The sequence below is a fragment of the Barbatula barbatula genome (genome assembly GCF_947034865.1).
Source record: "Barbatula barbatula genome assembly, chromosome: 22".
NCBI lineage: Eukaryota > Metazoa > Chordata > Actinopteri > Cypriniformes > Nemacheilidae > Barbatula > Barbatula barbatula.
The window spans coordinates 6931374-6957536 of record NC_136785.1 but is presented as its reverse complement, the minus strand read 5'-3'; the positions used below and the strand labels follow the sequence as shown (position 1 = coordinate 6957536).

The following is a 26163-nucleotide window of genomic DNA, read 5'->3' as shown; positions in this document are numbered from 1 at the left end:
AGGCCAAAAAACAACAGCCAATATTTACATACACACCACATGCCCTTGTCAGCAGCTCTTTGATGTGGATGTGGATGGAGAAGTAGAACACAGTCTGATAGCTACAAGTTGTATGACTGAAAAAGAATTGCGGGATAGTTTTTGATTTCTCTATACAAAAATGTGGATTTTGATTTTTTTATGTGGTTTTGATAAAAAATATACACAATGATTATATTCAGTCTTATTGGGTACGGACAGACTCGTCTTTAAAGGATTCTTAAAAGACAGAGTCTCTGCCATGTGTGATAATACAACCCAGTGTCTGTGGCAGTGAATGAAGATTCTAAAATATTCAATGCTCTGAGATGAGCTCATAGGTTCTTCTTTGCTTTCTAGATATTTATAGTGCGAGTAGTAAACCAAACAAAACTACAATAACAAGATGGTTTTAAAAGTGCAAAAAAAGTGTATTATCAAACCAAAATGTCCAGTTCATTTTATCCATTTGAAAACAGTCTAATAAAAAATGCTCACTCCAACGCCCCCTCCCCCTTCAGACACTACGGTGGCCGACATAGAACTAAGATGCTGCCGTCATGTGTCCGCTTCTTTGCTGAAGGAGATCATTTATTTACGAAACACGCTCTGAAGAGCAGTTTGTCCATTCATGGCTACTGTAGAAACAATGTAGAAAATTCCTTTTAAGGTAGATAGAAATAACTCATTCTAAGGTAATAAAAACATAACGCTTCTTTATGTAAGGTCTTTATACACCTCTGAACACATAGTTATGTATATTATATTATATTGCATTTCTGTCAGTAGCTATTCCAAAAAGTTATACATTGGACCTTTAACTTCTAAGGTAAACAGAAGAAAAGTTGGGTTTTAGCAGCACGGACACAACTTCTGCTAGGTAACAAGAAATATATTTATTTATTTATTTATGTGTAATTGATAGAATAGCTTTTTTTAAAAGAGGAGCATAAATGATAAAAAATGTCCATTCCATGTTTTTTGCCTTTGTTTTCCTTTAAATATTACATAAAATAAATAATTTATTCAAAAGCAGTCAGGAGAAAATGGAGATATCAAATACAGTGGCTTTTGCATGTTAATAATGTTAGAGTTGTTTATGCTATGGTGCTAGGTTGACTAAATTCGAATGGTAGGATGCTGGGTCTTCGTCTCGGCCTCTCTTGCACCTTGAGCAAGTGCTTCCAGTAAGTATTTGCATAACGTTCACTCGAGTGTCCGAATGTTTCGTATGAGTTAGTACAGCATAAACATCTGCATCCGAAGGTCACACACACAAAAACACACAAGCACTCTGTTAAAGGTCTCCTCAGTTCATTCGGCAGCAATGTCCGAGTCCTGTCAGTCAACTTTGGTCCAGCCTTTCATTCGCTAGTGAAGGGTTTGGCATATAAAATGTCCCGTAGTCTTGGTGCCAATAACTTAACAACAAATATATCTGACTCAGCGATGAGTTCTCATAGTTCCATTCTGTAGTGCCTTCTTCTCCAAACTCCGCCTGTTATACTGTAGAAAAGATTTTTCGCAGTGCATGTAAGTTCCCAGGGGACTTTGGTGGGGTTGTAGCTACACGATCGGAATGGGGAGAAAGTGTGTGGCTGTATTTTTTCTCCGGGTCTTTTTGGCTCTCATGGGCCTCCCGTTGGCGCTCAAACCCACGAACATGGGCTTCTTCTTGTTCCTCCACTCGGCCGAGGCGTACGTGTTGTACCTGTTCTCCTCTATCCTCTCTATCAGCTTGCAGTCGATGCCGAAATCCCTCTGCGGAAAGAAGACAGATGCGAGTCAGGCACTATCTATCGCAATGCTTCATTTCACATAATGTATTGTATTACATTAGCGTGTAACTATACATTTGAAAGGACTGCTATGTTGAATCTAGACAGAGTATCACAAACAGAGTGTCACAACATGATTGTCTGTTTGTTTTTCTGATTGTCTGTCGGATGATTTATTTGAAACATAAAGATCCAAACCATACCAATATTATTGCCAGAATGTTGGCAAAATGCATTTCATAAACCCTTCGGGAACAAGCGATTTTATGTATTTAAAAATGAATGCATAAGTTTGCATCATTGATATTTCATCATAGGGTACACAACAACAAGACCCGAGGCGAAGGAGTTTGCACTTTGGGACTTCTCCCTTCCTCTCTGTTGATTTAACTTTTGAGAAAAGTACGCCACTATTTTTCCCTGTTTCAGGTAACATGTGCCATTCATGAGAGCGGGCGAATGAAAGGCAACGGGGCAAGAGAGAGCGCGGAACAAAGAGGTAGCCGAGGATTGTATGGCTGGATTGTGAATGGAGGAGAACGCATGCATGGAGCAGCATTGGAGGAGAAACTACAGTTGTAAGGAAGAGGGCCTTCTCGACTTACTTTTTTAAAGATGACAGAAGTCTTTTTCTTAAGCCGACTTTTGGGGATTATTTACAGGCAATGGAGTGGAACTGCCCTTTAAAACAACTCTGGGCTTTTTAAGTGCCCAGAGACATGAGAAATAGAGCAGACTCTCTCACATCAAAGAGCAACCAAGAACTGCCTGATCTTTCTGGAAGCTTGTAAAAGCTTAATTTCTATAAATAGTTTAGAAGTACTCAATGTTGTTTAAAAATCTCAGATAAGAAGGACGACTTTGGTTTGGATGGGATTATGAAATCTTATCATTATTTGTTGTGGAGTCCATTCATTAGTGTTGCATTCGAGCTATGATTAAAAGAGGATTAAAGAGAAAATGATGCTCACCGCCCCGTAGACCACCCCTTTCTTGTTAATTGCAAGGTAGTAATTGCTTTGGATCCCCTTGATGGCAACAATGCCCACATCCACAGACTTGATTTCGAGTGTACCTACAAAACAAATGTAAACATGTCATTCATAAAGTCCACATAAAAGCATTAAAATCTACAAGAGGCATTATGCATGCGTGCATGAGTGTACTGTTGGTATGCGACCGAAATCGATTGTATAATGACTTAGATTTCAGAGTCAAAATCTTAAACTTGAGTTAAAGGAACAGTACACCCAAAAATATAAATCTGTCTTCATTTACTAACCCTCAAATTGTTTCAAATCTGTATACATTTCTTTGTTCTGATAAACACAGAGAACGATATCTGAACGAATGCTTGTAACCAAAAATGTCTTGGCCACCATAGTAGAAAAATGTCTTCGATCTGTTGAACACAAAAGCAGATTTTTTGAAGAATGGTGGAAAGCAAAAGTTCTGGGGCACTTTTGACTACCATTGTCAATTTTGCTGCTATGGTAGATAAAGCTGTTACAAGCATTCTTCCAAATATCTTTCTGTGTGTTCGTCAGAACAAATAAATGTATACAGAGTTGTAACAACTCAAGGGTGCGTATAAATAATAACAGAATTCTTTTTTTGGTGAAATGTCCCTTTAATGTCTTATAATTAGGTTTCTCTGTAACTACATGCAACTCTGAATAATGTACCTGTTTACCCACAAGCCACAACATCATCCCACTATTGAGTATACAACAGTCTGTCTCTCCAACAGGGTGGACATGTAAATTGTAGTCATAACATATTTGTTTTTGTGTGAAATGAGTACACAAAAAGTATATTTACATGTTTAAGTAATATTCAGTCAAATCTTTAGACCCAAAAGCTATTAATATAGCTATAAAAAGCTAACTATTGCTGTTTTATCTTTTAAAGGCAATTATGTAAACCTGTAAAGCATCACGCTTTAGATGGGATTAGTCCCAGACCCAACTTGTCCAAGTAGCAAGCGTGACTAACTGATCTTGTGTTTGTATGGAGTTAAATGAGCTTTAACATGCAGCTTCAGGTCTTTGATAAACACAAGAAGTTCAGTTTACCTTGTTGCTTAGGTAAGTTAAATACATTCCTCAGAGCCCCCTTTATCTGCCATGGGAACAACTTTTCCACAATATATATCAAAATAAGCCTTAAAAGTTTGTGTGAGCTGTCTGTCTGGCCTGCTGAAAAGACCCTAGACCAGCCTTGATTTTCAGTTTACTGTATATTCTGTAGAATGCAAAGTTGGTCAACAAACTAAGAAGCTGGTTAATCTATAATATATACTATTATATCAGTATCTTAAATTTGAAGACACCGAATGGATCTTTAAAAAACCGAAACAACTATTATTTGTGTATATTTTATATAGTCCCCCTTATTTTTCCACCATCTGTTTAAAGTGACTCTTTACACTGTTCAGCTCAGGCTATGCAGCACTAACAGAACACAATAAAATTATCTTCCCATGAAAAAAACACCTGATCTACACTTCAGAAGAATAAAAACACAAACTTTGAACCGTCTGCAAAGGCTTAATATTAACGTAGTCCGCATTGAGCCAGATGACACGTGAGTCTGGGGAATTTAATCCACACCTGCGGACCGAAGCACAAGCGCAGCTACAACAGAAGGACTAAGTGGATCTCTAAGCAGTTCCTCCACATGGGGTCATGTTTCAGTCACCAAGAGATGTAAGGAGACCTAGTCTGCTCTCCTCTGTCCTCCCTCGCCTCAGGTTCACGAACAAGAGCCACAGAATAAAAAGAAGGGGCGCATGGGATCACAGGCTCATTAGGATTAGCGAGGAATCATCTTTGATCAAAGAACGATGTAGTGGACAAGAGCATTGCGGAGCAACCCCAAAATGACACAACCACTAATAAATTTGACTGAAAAAAATACTACACATCAAACACAGACACCGATTATACAGAGATACAGTTGTGTACACACGCGAGCGCACACATCCTTTTGTGAGTGATGTCATGTGTACAACATGTCATGTCTTCACTTAATTTGGTGGCTGGTTTTTAAAGCGTGCCATGTCAAAATAAAGCCTAAATCTTCTGGCAGAAAAGCACCTGTTTTCTTTTGAGTGTTTGATGTGGTCTGTCAGCCCATAACACTGCCATATTTTGTACTCCCTCACCAGTCACAGGAGTGTTTTCCCTGTCTGCACTGAAGCTGAAATGCAGGTCTGCAACAAAAGACTGGATTTGCTAAACCAAAACACCTCTGAGGCATCCAGCCACGGTTCTTCTCTTTATCTTCTGACCGCTTTCTTCTTCCATACCTAGAACATTAAAGACTTGCTTCTCTTTCATTTCAAATGTCTGCCAAAAAACTGTTATTGTGAGCTTAAAGTAAATTTTTATGGCATTCATTCTCTAATCAACATGTTTAAGATATTACCAAGAGGAACACCTGCGGACGAAACTTTGTTACATTTTATGTGTCACATTAAAGTGTGCAGTGTTTTTAACTCTACAGAAACCTTTCCAACGATGCCATGACTCAAGAGAGAATGATTCTTTTTAAACAGTTTTCCTGGCAGAGCCAATGCTTTGTTACATCTACACTGCATCACGGCGGTCCAAGTGTTCTGACAAACACAATTTCACGGCCTGCACCGGCCAAGGCGTTCTCTCCAAAATGTGAGGGAACTTTCTTGCGGTGCAACTTAATACTCCAAGTATTCTTGTTTAACTCTCTGTTAGGGCTCAGATTACAAAGCCTCCGAGTTTTAACAAGCCCAGCCCCACCTTACTCAAATGCAGCCCTTGACGTTACACCGGCCGCGGCTGCTCGTGGTTCCGTGGTGGTCCAAAGATCTCTTGAGGTGGCATAGCGTGATCTTCTCTCAGTAGATTTGGCTTCTACCCCGGGCTCTGCAGGTGGCCGTCCCCCCCAACAGCGTTCCATGTTTTCTTGGCAGGGTGACAGGACTCAGGTTATCGCATCTTGTGGTAATTACAAAAACCTCGATTTGTAGCCTCATGCAACCTTCATCAATCTTGTGTGAGAGTGAGAGACCCCCATCTACTTCAAATTTTCTCTCCCCCTATGTGTCAGATAATTGGGGAAAAAAAGTTTTTATCTTGCAGACGAAGCTTTCACTACACAACAATCAAGATTTCCATTGCCTGTGTTTAGATCTTCGGATGATATCCAAACATCAAAATAACAACGTACTTTGGTAAAACGAAAAATGGGAAATCTAAGGATAAATGATGTTATCAGTTCACGCTGTTTATACTAAAATTAATGTACCATGATATGAACCCTGATATCACCATAGCACCCCTTACCTGCCCTCCAACAAAATGACTTTATAAGTCAAATAATATATATTACACCGGGATGCTTAATTGTCCTGGGAACCTAGAATTGCCTCTCCGATGACGCACATGTCTTTTCTATCAGCCCCCCGTCTCTAGACCATAAAGGAAACAGGGTCCCCATTAAAAGGCATCTCTTGGTGCTGACCTTGTGTTGGCTTCTGATGACAGTGACTCGCACCTTTGATCTGGGCTCTGTGGGCCCCTGGGCTCGGGGAGATCAGTGGACTTTGGGGGCCGGTCTCATTACCTTCCTCTGTGGTTCTACTGAAACTTGCTAAGAAGTGACTTTGGATGAACTCTAAGGTTGAAGGGGCTATGAAAGTGCTTCCACCGTTTGTATGCAGGCTTTTGAAGATTTTATCACCTCTTGCTCATTGCCAGTCACTCTGGCAGTCAAGTGCCTACCTGGTTAAAAGTTTATTGAAAATGTAAAAAGTACTGAAATATTTTCAACATACATACCTGATGTCTTTATGTACTTTATGTTGATATTATTCTAAAACAACTATTTTGACAGTTTTCAAAGGCTCATAATCAGACTTCCTTGGTTGTTATTTACTTGTAAGTTGACCACTGTAACTTACTGAAAGAGCCTATGGCAAACTCAAACAGAGAGTTGTGCAACTCAATTCTACTTAAAAGAGTAGAAATTATATTGCACATCTGCCTCTGCATGTGTGTCTTTAAGAACCAAGATCCATATAAATAATGGTCGGCCTGCTGAGGAAAACATTGTATTACAAACAAGAAGTTAAACAAAATGTAAGGTCCTTAGCTTAGGTTGCTTACAGATGATGGGTATTTTACTATAAACAACATTTAATGTGTAAACTCATATATATGATATACCCAACAAGTAAAATGTCTATTTCATGTTATGTAATGGGTCTTTCAGACAGCAGGGAAAACCGTTCTGCCACTCCCCCTGTTTAAATCTTTTACTGTTTTATGGGTAATAAAATGTATATGTAATCCTTAACTCTATATCAAAAAATATGTGTATTTTAAGAAAAAACAGAACGGGCAGTTTCATGCTTTTTGTTGGATTCGTTTCTCCAGGCTCTTGTGAATCGTCCTGTGCTCTGTCTAGAGTAAACTGCCTCAGCGGAGCAGTCAAGGTTTTCCCTCAACTAATTTTTGATGACAGACAAATTTGTTCTGTGTTTGGATTGCCTGACCAATGAAACCGCCGAATCGCTTGCACAACCCCGCATGCACCATACGCAACACATACATACACAACTTGAAGTGGAGACAAACAGACTCCAGCCTCCTCTTAAACATCAAGCAGACACCAATCTGAAGGAGAACAGTGTGGGAATGGGTGACTTCAGTAAAGCCAGGGGGGATATGGAAGCCAAATGAGACTCTAAGGGGGTGGAAGGGGGAGCTTTCTTGCAACCATACTTGCCTATTTACTTTATTAATCCCTGTTGCTGGTCCTACTGTGAACAATTTATCTGTGCATGTTCACAATCACATGCTTATCCTCTGTTGACATCATGCAGGCTATTGTGTTGCCAATTCGATATGGGTCTGGCTCTTTTCTAGTATGGAACGGCCAGTTCTTGCCTACATTTATATTCTCTGAATGCACTCAGAAATACTTAACATTACTGTAACATCACAGGTTGTGGACGGGGTCTCACACTGACTGAAACAAAGTGTGGCCAGATGCATCTCTGCTTGACCTGTCTCTGTTCTCGCTTTAATACTTTTATGCCCCCATCAGACTCTCGCCCGGCACCATCTGTTCAAGCACGTTGAGCAGGAATTCCCCTTGGCACTCGTGAGAAGAAGTGTGTGAAGAGAACTTCAATACGCTCTCGGCTATACATTTGTCCGATGTGGTAGCCTGTCAAACACGTAACAAATTTACAGGCCCACTAAAACACCTTGCGACGTCCTGTTCCCCTCAGTCCTGCCTGGCTTGATAAACATAATGGAAGAAAGGTGAGCTTTGGGTTATCAGAGCTGGTGGGGTGGGCAGGGGGTTTACGGGGGGGGGGCGCCTGTTTGTTTTTATAGAAAGGAAAACAGACGCGTGGAGATATCTCAGCTATCTAAGGCAGACATCCTGTACCTGGCTTAAGACTTCATCCAACAGCACTATATAGAGATGAGTGTATAATAACTGAAACTGGTGTGTAATCTGGGAAATGCTCATTGACTGACTGTTGTAAAGTCATTGGGTAAAGTTGTTTCAACAATCGATGAGAGCGTCTACTGTTGGTCTTCGTCTGTTGGCAATCAGACAAAAAAGAAAGAGACAGTGGTGTTCTCCCCAGTACAAGCCTTGGCACAAATGGTGCTCTGCTTTAGGTAATGGGGTCAGAGGTTAGGCACACATCTGGTCTTCTTGCAAGCTGAACTTTCAGCAGGGTAAAATGGATGCATTAACTAGATGAAGACATCGAGTCGACACTACAGCGTGGCCTGCAGAAACTACACACGTGGTGTGAGTTTAACAGACTAAAATGTACCCATACTATATCAACGGTTTATCATTTTAATGACATATGGCACATTCGTGTTCAATTTAATAATTTTTTAGCTGAAGCTGCACAATACATATAGCTAAAGAACACGTTGCATTAAAAGTGATTAATTTTATTATAATTTAGATGATTTGCCTAAAATAAACTATGCCACCAGCATGCTGAAGTTTTCAAGCGTGGATCTTGTACTGAAAGAATCCTTAAACTGTCTTGTAAAAACAAGCTACGTTATTTAAGTATCAGAATGGAGAAAGTCTACGGGACATCAAGGTAAAGGGAATGAAGAGAAACACTGACACTAACCTTACGCATATCAGCTCAATCCTCATAAGTCACTTTTATTACTAGTGAGGTCGGGATATTCCCACGGGAGCTATTAAAAGGGCACCGCAACCACAGACGGCACACACAAACACTTCTAAAGAGTGCCATCTATGCAGCCAGGGCAGGCAACGTATTTTAATTCACATGTTTTTTACATGTATGCATCATTTAAGCTGTTTAAAAAATAACCTACATAGTAACTTCCTGAAAGTTGCCTCGAGTTGTTCCAAATCGGTAAATAACTACCATAGTAGAAAAAATGACAATGCTAGTCAAGAGTGCCCCAGAATGGTTTGCTTTTCTACATTCTTCAAAAGATTTTATAAAGCAATTTTTCCTACTATGGTAGTCAATGGTGGCCAAGAACTGTTTGGTTACAAGCATTCTTCCAAATATCTTTCTCTGTGTTCATCAGAACACAGAAATGTATACAGATTTGGAACCACTTGAGAGTAAGTACATGAAGACATATTTTTCATTGTTGGGTGAAGTGTTCCTTTAAGTGCAAATAAATGACAAATTAAAAATTCCATTAAAACCTTCCGTAAGTAGATTGGTTGATCATTTCTTATTTTCCTCCACCATACGCACCGAGCAATGCTGTTGTTATAGTTATCGATGAAGCACTGAGCATCATACCAGGCCCAACGCAGTCCAACAACGCAACACAATGCATCACAGCCTCCTTGATAGAGCCTGTTTCTGAGAAACACACTTGAATTGAATAGACTTATTCATCTCTCCTCTAAAACGACAAAACAACTTTTACATAACATAAACCAACAGAAGCTGATGGAAAGCAGATAGAAACCTTTCATAATAAGACCTCTCACAACTTGTATTGATAATTATTCAGCAACACATTTATCTAGCAAGTTCTCTTGTTTGCGCAGTTGATAGGATTCGCATTCAAAAGCACCTCAACACCTGAAATAAACCCAGAAATGTATATAACTGTTTGTGTAATATAATCAGTACTCAGTGCCCAAGTGTCATAACATATCCCAAGCCCCCAAAGGCACTGTTGTGACATGAGTACCACTCTAAACCCAGAGCCCTGCCAGCGCCATTGATTTACATCTGAAAGCATGTCACTGGATTGGGAATAATCTGTATTCCTAATTGAATCCTATTAGATTAAACAGGTCCACAAATGGAGTGAGAAGGCAGTAATGACCAGCGGCCTGACCTCTGTTTGATCTGCTGCCCACGAGCTGAAACAATGATTGGAAAGACCCTTGCACTTTAGACCTTACAATTCAACCAGTAGTTGAACTCCGATCTAACACATCTCCTCAATCAAAGCTGTCAAAGACTAATGATCATCATTAGCAATTTCCTCCGGTCATAGCAACACAAGGGGTTTCGCATTTGAGGTGTATATTCGACCGCAGTATATAACATGAAACTCAAAACTACTGCACGGAGGAAGTAGAGAACACACCGAAATCTCGGTTTGTTATAGGGACGGATAGGAGAGGCTTTGCATCTCAGTCAGCTTGTTCTTAGACTGAATGTGCATGGGCTGCCATTTCCAAAAAAATGTCTTGGGGGAGATGAGTGTCCCATACACAATGTGACAAAAGTGATACTGAGCTGATACATTCTGAATGGAAATCAAACAATATGGGCCGGATAGGATTTCACGCAGCACATAGGCAGCTCTTTTGTGGACTTGAAAACCAAAGAAGGCCAGACTTGAGAACTCTAAGCTGGACAAAGAGACTCTCTGACTGCAAGTTTGAATCTGGGAAATGTAACAATTTATCTTACTTAAGCTCTTTGCAAATATTTTTCCACATCAAATATGCAAAACAAATATTGGCCGTCTCATAATGGGCTTTTGATTTACCGCAAGGGTGAATGGAAGTTTAAATGTGAAAGACATTAGCATTACTGCTAAATGGGCTATAATATTGTTATATTAAAACAGCAATAAATGGCAGATCTTGTTTTGGCTTTAAAAAAGCTTTTTACCTTTTCTTTTGCATGCTGTCTTAATGTTCCCTGATTTATATTCTATATGAATCCTGGCTGAAGCAATGCTCATCTAAAGCAAAGAAATCTATGACCCCTTTCAGTGGTTTCCAAACTTTTTTTGCTGGGAGAGAAACGAGTCCCACCACATAAAGTACATAAACCACAAAGACACTCTAATCAAACGTCCTTTACCTACAAGTTCATATAATATTAATCGAATTATTGGTTTGATTTCAATATAATATAAAATACTTAATTTGTAAAAATGCTGATGAAGTAAAAGCGCAACGTTTTTTAAGCACGCTCTTAACAGCAAGCAGTAGGAAACGAAATATAATGAAATTTGAAAAAATCCTTTGTCGCACCCCCCATGTAAAGACCTCACTCCCCCTCTAGGAGTCCCGCCCCCCAGTTTGGGAACCACTAATCTGTTTGACTATGAATTTCCTGCAGAAACTGTGTTTCATAAACAGGAAGGATTTGGACACAAAAATACATTGAAATTTTTTTTTTGACAGGCAATACATTCTACATAGAGATTTTTTACATCTATCCCCAACTCCACAAAAACAGCGACAATTCCGTTCAAACCTTCAATCAATACATCATTACATCACATTATTTGCAAAAACGCTGTGGTGGTCATGGGAAAACTCACAGCGTTAGCTTGAGAGAAAAACTGCACCGCAAGCCGACTGGTTCCTTTTAAAATACCAGTGGTTCCAGCTACAGCAAAATCATTTGAGGATGTTTTGAGTGTGTTACGATACACAACATACCAGGCTGTCATTTATGCACTTTTCATGGGCATTTGTGGCAACAATAATAGTTTCTGATTACAGGATAAATCAACCAAACCCGCCTGTTGTAAACGCCGAGCACCAATGTTGCCTGTGGCGCTTTTTTAACATGGGGGCCACGGAAAGCGCTGCCGCTACCTTGTGGGGACCAGAGGCTCTTTGAATTAAATTACAGTGTCCACGGAAAAAGCGTGGAGAAAGCACAGGAATGGCAGCGGTCCAATCTGTTTTGGAGAAACGATCCATTCACCACCAAGTGGTTCCCTTTTGCTATGCCTCCCGCAGACATTTCAACCCATATCCACACTTCAGATACTATATCAGCAATGAGACGAGATGTGAATCCCCTTTGAAACTCACTGCATCTGGCCGCAACATTATTACCAGTATGCTTCATGCCTTGGGGTCATTGGGGGAGTGAACCACGATAGCACAATGTTCACATGTGGTGGGCAAGTGGCAGGAACCTTTAAACATGTACAGATTACTGCCACAGGATAACTACAACAACATGGCATTACACGATACATGTCATATATACAGGCATGCATGTATTTATTAATAAATTGATTATATATAAACTGAAGATGAAGAAGATGTATATATATACTGTTCTGTCTATATTTCTTCTATATTCTAAGTAAATTGCGATATTCTTTACACGGAGATGACAGTATACCAATTGTCATAATGTATAACATTTTCTTTTGTTGCTTATTTATCTGCAATAATTGATATATTTATTTATAAACATTTTGAATACCTCAGGGGATTTAACATATCTAACGCTGGACGTCTAACATTGTCCAGCTTTCGGACAAACTCTTTGATGGTAGTCCAAAATCCTTAAGCCTGGCCTTGGATTTATTAAGAGGCTTTCTGTGCAACACATTTAAAAGGCAGTTCGGCTAATTGAAATACCCACAGCCGTGTCTTGCGGAGTTCCAGCACACCCCTGTCTAAAAAACCAAGTGCCAGGCACATGGGCCCCATATGTCAAAGCCTGTTTTATTAGCGCCGATGTGTGTGCAACCCACAAAGGAAAGAGTGCAGAAGGAGTGTGGTGGCCAGGTGCTCCGAGCTTTCCCCGGCTGTCTGAACTTACCCCAAACTAGTAAATTGGCTAGTGGCGAGTCTAGATTCAAGTTGAAATTAATCTGAATAATCTTTATGAATAAATGGGATGGCACTTTTAACAGAAGAAAAATAAAACAAACCGACATATGCTTTAGATGAATACAATCTTAGAATGGGTTATGGGAGTCATGGCAGCAGTTGTAAAGACAACTGATATATTCTGTGATGTTTGGGAAGACCTGGTTTGCATATTTTACAGAAACGAAAGCTCCCCTGGTAATTTCAAATTGGTTCCAGGAAACCTGCTCCGAATAAATCTACAGACTGAAACCTAAGGACAAACATGCTGGGCTGACTACCAACCAGCCTTCTGTAGTGCATGCGAAGCTCAGCTCTACTCACGGCGGTGTGCGCCCACCAGCATCAGGTAAGGTTTACATTATCTAGAGTGGATGTTTGACTCGAAAATCAAAGGCACCAGGAAATAAGCAGTGCCATTTCTTGGGAAAGCAGTTTTCTTTCTATGGGACCCTTATGTGAGGAAAGTGGAAAACTTACTGTACGGATCGTCCTTGCTTTTGGTTCCGTTGACTTTTCCGTTTTTATCGATCCTGAGAAAGAACTTCTGGTAGGAGAAGAGTTTCCGTCTGCGCACGTCCCCCGTAAGGTGATTGTAGCTACGCACGTGCCGCCCCACCACGGCCGGGGATGAGGAGTTGGTGCCCCTGGGTGCACGCGCGGCCCTGTGGGTGTCATGGCAGGCCACGGGCAGAGTAGAACAGAGAAGCAGAAGCAGCAGTAGCAGGGAGAAGCAGGACAGTTGAAACCAGGCTGAGGAACCCTTAGTCACTTTCCATCTGCACATTGTACTGGAGCTCGTTGGACTGGGAGAAGCCTCACAGAAGAGTACATGCTGGAGAAGTGGAAGGGAGAAAGGGTGATGGCAGGAGGTGAAGCCCCGAACGTCTTTGGCACACACTGCGGTCGCTTCTTTCGCTGCTCGGGTTGGATCCTGTTCCCCTCGTGTCCGAAAGGAATGTGTCAACATCCATAACTCAAAACACCTCTGTGGGGAACCGCCTCACCTCCTCCTCTCCCGCGTACGGTCCACCGGAGAGCTCGAGGAACCCCTTCTGGTTGGGGGAAATGAGGACAACAGAAGAACCTTCTCACAACCAGCTGAACGTAACAAGGCAGAAAATCTGTTGTCGATGAAACCAGAGGAATCCACAGTAGGAAAAAAACGTGTAATCCCCGCAGTGTCCAGCTCTCTTCTGTGTCTCTCTCAGTTCAATCGGTAACAGAGCCTGCGAGCCTCTCTCTCGCTCTCTCTGATTGAAAGTGTGTTGCCTTTCTGCTGAAGTGCTGAGAAGATCCTGAGGTGGAGCAGATCTGCCCCTCTGAAATAAATGAGCGTGGACACTCCTCTCAACTTATTTATTTGGTTCAGGGCCCCAGATGTAATCTCTTTGGCTAATAGGAAGACTATGAAAAGCGCTTGGCTTTGAAGAGCCGCGTGCGCATGTTTTGTCTGTCTGAATACGTCAGAATGAGAGGCAACCAGGGGCATATTTCCTCACCCCTCTCCTATCTGTCTCACTGTTTCTCCCAATTCTCCCAACCCTCTCTCTCTCCCTTCCTCTCTCTCTCACTGCCCCTCCCACACTGTTCCCTCCCATTTGGGCTGGGAGCCCCATGCGTTGCCCAGTACAGGTTTCCTCCAGCTAACTGTTGCAGCCCCCCATGGCATGTGAACCTTATCAGAGACACCTGGAGAAGGTTGCTGCTTTCCCCTTCATTCACCCGCAGCCTCTGCTTCACCGTTGTCAACATCAGTCTATCGGTCTTCTTTAGAAAATTGCCATTTCTCAGCTTGTACACACGCGGAATAAGTTCAAAGATTGCATTGTTTACAGCAACAATACAAATGTCTCAGGAATTGTTTCATTTGAAGGTCAATTGCAACATTCATAACAACAAAAAGAGAAATCCACCCAGAAAAGAATCCGTCTCGTGTTTGCTTTGTCTGTTGTTTAATTTCCTTTTCATATCGTCCGACAAAATCCGTAGCTCCGCTTGTTTGACATCTTTCTCTGTTTTGGCGAATTCCATCTCTGCCAAGTCAATGTTGTTCAAATCACTTTTCGTTCTAAATTCCAAACTGTAGTTCACAGAATACAGATGAGGACAAAAGTAAATAGCACAAGGTGTAAGAATCACTTGCTTCAGGTTTCATACTGCTTCAAAGTGTTGCTTCAGCACACTTTGCGTGTGCATCTGGTTGCTAAGGGTTGTTCTGCACTTTACTTCTGTGAAATTTTCAGGTTGTGATGCATAACCATTTCATTTTCTCGAAGAAACCAGACACTACTCGATGTCTTGCGTCAAAGGCTTGGTTGGAATCGTGCACATACGCTAGGAAGTCAACCACTAACTGTGGGAGATATATACTCATTATTGGTTGGGGGAAGGGCTACAAGAGAACCCAGAAAAGAAACATATGTTACTTTTAACTAAACTGTGCCCATTGTATTAGAATGCACTGACAAAACTATAGGGTTTACTGTCAGTATAACGTCTAGACGTCAGGAGAGTCTCTACACAGACTCTCACAAACATTTCTACAGTCAAATTAATGGTTTGCCAGTTTTATACTTCTCACGTCTAAAATTAAGCTTTGTGGTTTACTAAGTATCTCAAATCGTATCGCTTGGCAAATCATTGTCAATATTTTCTATAGCACAAGGTTCAAGGTTCTGTCTGTCACTTGTTGTTTTGGCATATTGACAGAGAAATGGCAAAGATGCGAGATGCTGGTTCTTGGGCCCGGGGTTCAAAGCAAACTTCACTGGGTCCCTCTAGTGAAGCAAATTTAAACAACAGGAGAAAAGGTGTAACCTTAAACTAATCATCTCAAAAGCGCAGATCTGAGGGTGAATGGCTGTGTTTAATAAAGGGTGTTTGTGCTGTTCCTGTGAAGTCAGTGACCTGTCACTGGTCTAACGTGGTGCCCGGCTCCTCAGAAGTGTTGGCTCGGCACTTAATCCCACGTCCCACCGAACACCTTGGTGTTATCGCACATTTCCTCTGTCAGACATTTCCTGCCAACACTGGAGACAAGGAACCAATCAGGGGAATGAACCCTGGAAACATGATTATTGAGTCACACTTGATTGATTTTTAAAAGTGGTACTGAACGTGGGCTTTTCCTTGGGGCCACCCTGAACCAATGTGATCGAGAACCAAAGTAAATGGATGATGGTATCTTAACTTATTTGCTTTGATACTTTCTACTGCAAACATACTCTTAGCTTTGAAGAGAGTTTTATTTTTTAATTGGAAATAAGCTGCTAGACAGTGAGAACTTAAAGGAATAGTTCATCCAAAAATGTAAATTCTTCCATCATTTACTCACCCTCATGTCATTCCAAAGCTGTATGACTTTCTTTTTGTTTTGAAGAACGTTGGGAAGAAAACAACAACGGGCCCAATTGACTTCTATTCTACCTGAGTTTGAGACATGGGACATTTTTCAAAATATCTTCTTTTGTGTTTCACAGAAGAGAGAGTCATAAACACGTTTGGAAAGATATGAGGTTGAATAAATGATGACAGAATTTTTTTTCTTGTGTAAACTGTCCTTTTAACCTTCTGAAAATGCTACCATGATGTCTAAATAATGTACAATTTTAATTGCTTTTGTATACTGCTTTGTATACTTTTGTCATGACAATAAAATAAACATTTAATGACAAGCATTATAAATAACTGAATGTACAGTTTGAAAACTTATTAGAACAACATCTCTTCCCATAACACATAAATATGTCACTATTCGATTTGAAATGCCCACCTAGAATAAATACTGTCAATATAAAATGCTGAGCAGGTTCCTCTTTTCTTCTCCTCTCAAATAATCATTATCATTTTAAGTAGAGACTCCGAGGCTACAGACCGCCATTCACGGAGATAACCTATCTATGGAGGGATTTGTGAAAGGAGAGAATATGAGACAGCCAGAGGATTTCCCCAGCCAGCCTCTGCCACTGAATGTCCTGCAGTGTTTCTCATTGTTCGCCGCCTCATAAGAGATAGCCAAAAGAGCCTGAGAAAACGAAAAAACAGCACTATTTAACGGAATTCAATCTGTCCCAATAGATTTGAATCGCTAACTTACATGTCTGAGTGTAGATTGTATCTGGCTAATGAGGGGCCTGAATCCTTCTCTGTTACTTCAAAGGGGGTGAAATTCTACCTTTCTGCAGCGAGGACCTTTGCCTGGACTCTCTCTCTCAGGTGTGTCACCGCTCGAGCTAAAAGAGAGGGTTTCAGGCAGTGCACTTCCAAAGGACTGTTTGTTCCTAAGTTCAATGTTGAAAGCTAAATATGAGCAAATATACTGGCCACTTTCAAAGCCTACATTTATCTTGCTCTCATTTAATCCAAGATTTTCTTAATGATTAATTTGCAAGCCAACCACAATATTTAAGAGGAAACTCCAATAGCATGCCTGCATTTCTATGCAGGAATGGCATTGGGCCCCTAAGCTTATACCAATAATAAGCTAAAGCTCCTTTTAGGCTTTGCATAGTAAAATTACAGTAGTTGTGAATGTACAATTTAAAAAGGTTGTGCTGCATTTACATCTGCTTAATGGGAACCAGCCTCTGACAGCTTTCAATGTGATAGCAATTTGGCCTAATTTTCGAACACTTTCCCACTTAACAACAAGCAGTTTGGATTTCCTTTGTGTGCAATACAGCAGAAACCCTCAAAGTTACAGTAATGGGTAGCAACTTTAAAACACAAATTTGAAAGCAAACAAGACGAACCCTTAATTTGAGTGCTTATACTTAAATGTGCATGACATTGACCTTTGGGCATTTGAACCTGTGACCCGTCACAATCTCCAAGCACATTCAATAGCATTAAGTGACCAGCACCTCAAAGACAAAGACTCCAGGTGCGTGCTGTTGAAATATGCATAAGGTACGTGTTCACTAATGGTAAATAATGCATTGGTTAGGTTAGTTTTAATTTCAGGGAAAGCGAAGCTGAATGAATAAATGATGGGACAATCTATCTGAATCTATCAGAGACTTATGAGGGCAAAGACTTCAGCACTGTATGGGCTATTCCAAAAAACATAATAATCTTTCAAATATCATTATTTTGACTGTCAACAATTATTGTCCATCAAACGAATAAACAATTAAACTCTTTTCCTAAGAATAACTGGCCTTATTGGGACAAGATTTATTGTTCTTAAAGATCGGGGAACACACACAGTTTCTGCCAATCTCGTATTAATCTTGAGTACCTATGCATTAGTATTGCTTTGAATATTTGATCAAATTTATAAAAGCGAGATATAACTGTATGATTATTTCTGGAAAAAGACGAGCTGCTGGAGGCAGCTGGAGGCAGGGTTGACGGAACTAAAGTGTGGGCACACAACTATCAACTACATCATCGCATTAATCCCTTCGTGTTTTTTACATTATGCATGTACACGCCCATTGCCAAAAACACAGACGTGTGACTTAGTTTGACTTACCGGGTGCAGATCATGTCCGGCATCTTTTATAACTGAGGCCACGCATCTGTAGGGTGACCACCGCACAACAAACCAAATGGCACAGGTAATCCGTATGTGTGGGACACGACTGAAAGGTAGCATGAAACTGGGAATGAAACACTTTTATATTTTTTATATTTTACTTTTAGCTCGTAAAAATGATTTGGGCGGTACAACATTTGAAAATGTTGTGCGGTACAACGCAAAGCGGGACGGGTCCAATAAAAGGAATATGATCCCTGTTACGAAACAGGAATCCAGACTTATAAAAAACTTTCCAAAAGAATAGTGCTGGGGGAGTGTATCAAGCACAGAAACGTCATATTTCCAACTCGTATTTTAACAAGTTGACCATTATTAAGCATGAAAAGCTAGCATGTTTAACAGTGTAAAGAAGTCAGAATGCATGAAATAGCATGTTACCCGATCTTTAATTATTTTCATCAATTGAGAGTCTTAATATGGATATCATAATTTTTGCATTATAGGTTTAACAATCTTTCGGTGTACTTCTTAAATCAGTTGCATGGTTTTAAGTACTGAAACTAGGAATAAGTGTTTCAGAACTGTCTCATAAAACTCCCAGAAGTCCTTTAATTCAGAAATGAATCTTTCGTTTAGCTGTGCGTTTTATCAGGTGTTTCAACTCTCTGTGAAAGATATGAAGTGTAAGGAGAGGAAGTGAGGAAATCAAGGCCAGGTGACTTTAAGTGAGGGGACTGTAGACGATTAGGACATACTCCCATGGCCTTTGGGACAAAGCAATGTAACTCAAACTCTGCCTCAACTGACACATTCTATGGGGTTTGTTTAATTTGAATAATTTTATAATCTTTAATGTTTTTGTTTTTTTAAAGGTATTGGATGCTGTTCTTTTTACATTGTCTAACTAGTTTACAGTAGGGCCCAAAAGTCTGAGATCACATGAATCATTTTAAACCTAAATAGTTTCAGAATTACAGAAAATATTTATTAATTAATTAGATAAAAGACACATCTCTGATTTGACATGTTTATATAAAAGATCCTTGAATGAAATGTTTCTTCTTTGCTTTCTTAGTTTTTGAACAAACTTGTGGAGTTCATAAAGCAAATACAGGAACTAAATATTCAAAATGATGGTAAAGTTTGAATTCTTCAAATTATGTATTTGTTTATGTGGCTGCTAATTCAAATTATAATAGTATACACACAACTTTCAAAATACCTGTATCAGTAACAACAAATATCCTTAAACTGATACAAGAGGAGGTCTTTGTGAGTCATCCAAAGGTCACAAAAGCTAGAGTGAAGAAATGACATGGACAACTAATCGACAGAATGACACCAGAAGTACCTCTGCCCTCCCTAAGCAGGAGGTTGAATGTCACACTTGAACTGGTGTCAATATGTGCAGAATCACTCTATCAATGACTGCCTCAGGTTACCGAGTGTCACTAAGGGCAGGAACATATGTTCTTTCCCTTGAACTAAACCCACAAACACAAAGAAAGGTTAGAGTTTACAATCAGCAACTTTAAACTGTTACATTTTCTTTGTCATACATTTTCTAACAATAATGAAGAAAAACAAATGTAGTATGATCAACTAAGGAAAAGTTTTTTGAATATTGTGCCAGCAAGACAAAAGGTGGTGATGATGAAAAATAAAACTTAAATTAAAAGCATCACAATAGACTATTATTTAGAAATGAGTGCAGTGACAGAACTGAGACCATGGTCAGAGTTTCTGTCCTACACATGCACGCCCGACAAACAGGAAAAAACGGACTATTCTTTTCCACGGGGACCAGAGCAGAATACCCAAAATTGCATGAAAGATGTTTGGCCAGTTTCCTTAGATTTCATGGTGTGATTTTCTGAGAAAATTAACGATGATGCTGGAATGTAAAAAAGATTATAAACGAGTTAAGATGTATTAAGAATGATGTTGAGGGTTCCCTGCTTTTCTTAAAAAATGAAATGACCCCAAAATTCTGATTAAACCACAACCAGAAAACACAGATTTTTTAATCCGACTGCATAGCCGTTGCCTTTATTATATTAGACAACATTCACACTGTACTTCACTCCATAAACACCTGATAAAAACACACACTTATTTACGAACACATTATGCCCAGTACACATATCGTTGTGCATGTCTTTTGGTAAAGTTTGAATTCTCACCCCCCTCCGGATTGGCAATTACATTGCAATGATGCAGAACTAACAGCAAACAATCGTCTCTCATCAGTTTCTAAACTCATTTCACTGAGGCCAAGGGAAAGATGGTCTACAATATTCCAATCATACAGAGAGCACAACAGAGGGAGAACGTGTGTCCAGTTTCCCCTTCAGGCTACAGTGAAATGCAATACTTTGTTTTACTCGGTTACCAGTATTGTTTTTTCAATTACTTTAAACGATACTGATGAGGCTACAGATGACCTTGTGGGTATGCCTTGCTTGTTAGAATGTGTGTGAGCAGCACATCTTTTCCCGCCAATAACAAAACCATATGACATATGGCGTATTGGCAAGAATCTAAATTCTTTCTGCTGAACCCTTCCCCTGAGTCCATGCAGTGTCCGAACATCTCAAAATTGTGTTCACATCAACACCAGATCAATATGAGGACATACTGTGTGTGACCCTGCCTGTGAAAACCATGCGAAGGTCTTACGATCGAATTATGAGATTTGGAGCATCGAGTTTGATTTCAAACCTTATATTTCACCACGATCTTAATCCTAAACATAGTCACTCATTTGATATTAAAGATATCAAGGTTATGTTTTCACATAGTATTCTTTACGTAATGTAGAAAAAAGTGACTGTTTTCTTTCCACAGGTTCACATATATTAAATATGGTGTTGAGGGTGCTATAATGTTACAGAAAACTCTATAAGATCAGCTTAAACCACAGCATCCACAAGATCTGTGGCAGTTGTTACATTAGCTTGCTGTTATATTTGAAAATCCATTTAGACCATATAACACACATATCCTCTGCTAAATATATCTTCTTATGATAAGAGAGACACTTCATGAAAATGAGTTTTCCATATGGCACAAATATCCTTTGATGGTCATACGCATGCCACATGTCACTCTTCTGTGGAATGAACCCTCAGACACTCACCAGACAGGACTGAAGCTGTGAAGTTAACACGGGCTGGTAATGCAAAACCATAATGAGCGTGATGGAGATATCAACATGTGTTAATTACACAAGCAAACTGCTGCGGGTTCTAATGTGGGCAGAGGGTCTGTCCCAGCAAACCACCAAAAAATAATATATCTAACTCATTAAGTTGACAACTTCCTCATGAAAGCAATTACGCAGTGAGTCAACTGATTGTTAGAAGATGTTGCATCACATCACTCTAATAAAGTAGCAGTGAAGTAACTGTTGATGCGGTATACAGATGACTAGCTGTGACAAAGCAGAAATCAAAAGATGGAGTCAGCAGGTGATCTCTCACAAAACTTTAATGGTCACAGAGAAGCATGAACGGGAACACTCGCTGTTATATGTTAACTGTAATGAACCTGCCTGCTCATGTTCGCATCCTGGCAAAACGAACCTGTACTGATCAACTGCTTTGACTAACAAATAACATTTGCAAACATATGGCTTAGCACAAAGATTATGTTTACAGAACACAAACAAACAAAACAACATCAAACTATAAATATGTATGATTCCTCGTGCAAAAGCCTTCAACTCAGATTCAGAAGAAGTGAAGGAAATAATGCAATGTATGTCTGCACGCTTTGATCAAACCATTTTAAAGAATCTCTCTCACACCTCTTATCTGAAGTGAAATACATTTTGAATTGAAAACAAAACTAAAAAAACATTAAATAAAAAAATAACTAAATTAAACTAAATGTAATAATACTAATTAAAAGGACAGTCTAAAATGAAAAAAACATTTTCTGATTTCATGTCATTCCCAAAATGTATTTCTTACTTCCACTTAATAGCTTTCCTGTAGCTCGGTGGTTAGAGCATGGTTAGCAATGGCCAAGATCATGGGTTTGATACCATGGATTGCACATACTCACAAAAAAATGTAGGGTATCGTGCAAAAGGTCACTTTGGATAACATCTTCGGCCAAAAGCGTAAATGTGAATTGTCAAAAAAAGAAAACATCTTTCTTGCAGTCATTTTGTCTTCATGCAGGTTTGGAATGGCACGAAGGTGTGTTTATAATGCATACATTTTAATTTTTGGGAGAACCTTAGATAAAGCCTGCAAAGATTGTATGCCTCAGACAATAACCAACTTGGAAAATGATTTAAAGCAATGAGAGAAACCCCACACTGAACCAAAGGAGGCATGTATGAAGTTAGGAAATATTTCATTACACTACACTTGTATGACTCAATAACCTCAACCTTCCTACAGCTGTTGTGCCGCTTTCATACCTATAAATGGTGTGGATGGCAGCTGCTTTAACTTACACAGAAACTGTGATGTTTTGTGCCTTAAAACACAGCCCTCCGTTTCTGGAGGAAAACAGAATTCTGGCTGTTGATAGAGGAGACTCCTGGACTGTTTCACAAAGACAGGACTGTTTGTCATCCCGACAGGTCTCCACTCCTCTACCACTGTGAACATTACTCTAGAGAGGTTCTCTCCATCCCATCTCTCCCCATTGTTGACATTCTCTGCCTGGTACTGTCAGAGGAGACCTCCGAGGGCCAGCCTACAACCATCAACTCATGTGGTGAAGTTTCATAAACCAGGTTGTCAGACTTTTATCATAACAGCATCATCCAACAGAAAGCTGTAGATGGATACAGGTGGTTCTGCATTGCAATTTACAGTTTTCTTTGTGTGATGAGGAAAATCTCGAGGAGACTCGGATCTTCTCACCAAGCACTTAACTATGCTGAGGGCTTATGGCGTTTGTGACCTGTAACCAACACACAGATAAATCCTTACTGAGTCTCTGGTAGGCGACCACACATGTTTGATATCGTGTGCTGTACAATCACTCACTATAATTTAATTTGAGGTCTTAAATGCATTTGAGGCAGTGGTACAATATGTACCAGATGACAGTCCAAATTGACACCATTGGTTTAACCAATTGTTAGTCTGTCGGTATCCCAGAGCTATCCACATGAGTGTTGCTGATGTCCTTTTGAAACCTTGCATGTCTCTATTTCATGTTTTTTGGCCCCAAGCCATTATTATTAGTAACCTTTATGTTTTTCACTAAGTTTAATCAATAAAAGGTATTAAAAAGGGCTTGACAACTATGTTAAAACATTTCAAATGTACAGTGTTTTTTTCCTTTCCCTAAAAAACGGAGAATTTGGACATCTGAGGCTTCTTAAGGACAGTTATAGTTAGATTGCTTCAAAATGAAACTAAATGTTATTGCTGACGGGGATGTGCCTTCTGTGGGAAAACAAATAAGGGAACCAGTGACCTGAAAACCTATGTGAAAGAACAAACAGGATTGAAAGCTGATCATAGGCAATCACAGTAAAATGTGTAAGTTCCAAATCTGACCTGAACGAATAAAACAAAAGTCCATCCGTCTCATTATCAGAAGAACTGAAGGGCTGTTCACTGAAGGATATTAGAACAGCGTGAACTCACAGTGTGGAAAGACGTTGAGCATCAGCATTAATATTTCAGAGTTATAAGGTTTGGATTTCATCAGTGTGGATATGCGGTCAGAGGGCATTAACTGAAAACCACCTGCAAGACAGACACTTCAATAAATAACAGTCATATTACGATCACATGCATTCGGATGAAGTAGCCAGCTTCCAGCTGTTCTTTATTCTTCTGATGTTTCAGTCTTTGTCTCCGTAGATTGTGTTGTGTGTATATTTTTTGAAAATTAAACAACATTTGATCAAAATTTATCTGATCTCTTTAACAACTGAGAAGATCAAGAGGGGACATCTGCTCCTCTGTGAATTTTTTCTTTTTTGACAGACCGATCGATGTATTCTTCGTATCAAAATGATGTAGATTTCCAAACAGATGGATCATAACATAGTAATTATAAAAAATGAATTGCCAATGTTTTCAATGTTTTAAGTTCCATCCAACATGCTTTACATTTTTTGATAGATGTGATGATATGCTTAAGGTTATTTTATGGCTTAAATACATGTTACTCGAAGACTGAACTGTTTGGCTTGTCAGAAATGTTACACTTAGTTGACTTGAAAATCAAGTTCATATTTTTCGTTTTAATACAAAAACGCTTTTATTGTCTCTTAATCATATAATTTTTCGTTTGAATTATTTTGTATGCATGTGTTAGCTTGGACATATCATATAGCAATAATAGAGGCACAAATTTGTGTTATTAATAACATTAGAAGTTAAATGTATTATAAGACTAAGCTAAGTAAACATACTGTACAGTACAGTACATTGTCTCTGGCTTATCTCTTTTTTAAAGTGTTTAAAGCTGCAGGTTATGTTCATGACATCTTACTGTGACCAGACCTCTGAAAAAGTTATTTATTGGACACTGATGAGATCTTTATCTCGAACTTTTAAATACTTTTAGCATTATCTTGGTAGTTTATCCATATAACCATTTACAGTGATTGAACGGGCACAGTGTGCTTTAAAGTGCTTGTTCTTTATGCCTTTAGAGTTGTAAGTTCTCAATGCATTTGAAAGTTGAACATTTCTGCGGCTATAGTAGCCCAGACGTAACTTGGAGGTTGTAATGCTGTGGGTGGCAGAGTGTGAAATATGCCGGAAAGGTTAGCAGAGTCACAAGTATCGGTTTTCTTTAGGAGAGATAGAGGTGCATCGTGTCAGGCAGAGGTATAAGTCATGGATTAGTTCTGGGATAACACAAACACCTTCTTGTTTTAATCTAAACTCACTTTGTAAAGTTGTCAACAGACAGAACAAATCTAGACTCAAGCAAAAAGACTTTAAGTCTTTTTTCTTAACTTAAATAAATTCACATGGACAAACCTCGAGGAATATTGAAACTACTGATGCTAAAAACGTACATTTCAATGACAAAAATACATTAGGAAACGCCAGATTTTGTTGTGTCTATCTTTTGTCCTTCTTTTACCCAGACACCAGTGGGAGGTCTTCACCTCCCTGATGGATACTAAGGTAAAGCCTAACCACTTGTAGGAAACTCCACCACAGAGCACTCAAGTGTAATAAAAGCTCGGGATGATCCGTTTACATGACCAGCTGTGTAAATGATGACAAGATTTTCCAGGAAACTGCTCTGAGTTGTATTTGCGAAATATTCAACCAGATTCATCATTTAATAACGAGACTTGACGTTGCTTAATTTGATTTATCGTTGTGCAAAAACATCCAAGGGCCACAGATTAGTCATCTTACTCTGACTTTCTAAAACAGACATAACATCTAAGATACAATAATTCTGTCTTTTAATCATATTTTGGGCTGGTTTTGGGTTGCAATCGTTTAATCTCACTTTTAGTCACAAGCATGGTTCAATGGACCTTGGAATAAGTTGCTGATTTTATTTAATTGCACGGTATTACCTTAGAATTAGCTATTTCTATCTACATGCACCACAGGTCGCCTTGCAGGGAATTTATTGTTTCCACACCAGCCCTAAATGGACAAAATGATCTACAGAGCCATTTCGTAAATAGGTGAAAACATGGTGACATCTTAGTCCTGTGTCAGCCACCATAGTGCTTCGGAAAGGAGGTGTGGAGTGAGCCGTTGGTTGCAATTCGCAACCTCACCACTAGATGCCGCTAAATTACATACTTGG

General features: G+C 39.5%; 1 protein-coding gene across 1 annotated transcript; it reads right to left on the bottom strand.

Moving 5' to 3' along the window:
* Positions 1–432: 432 nt before the first annotated feature.
* fgf10a (fibroblast growth factor 10a) lies at positions 433–14426 on the bottom strand. The gene is made up of 3 exons (XM_079486072.1): positions 13392–14426; positions 2768–2871; positions 433–1779 (listed from the first exon to the last, which is right to left on the bottom strand). Exons 1-3 carry the CDS (start codon positions 13879–13881, stop codon positions 1585–1587), a joined length of 789 nt encoding a protein of 262 aa, XP_079342198.1. The 5' UTR covers positions 13882–14426; the 3' UTR covers positions 433–1584.
* Positions 14427–26163: the final 11737 nt, after the last annotated feature.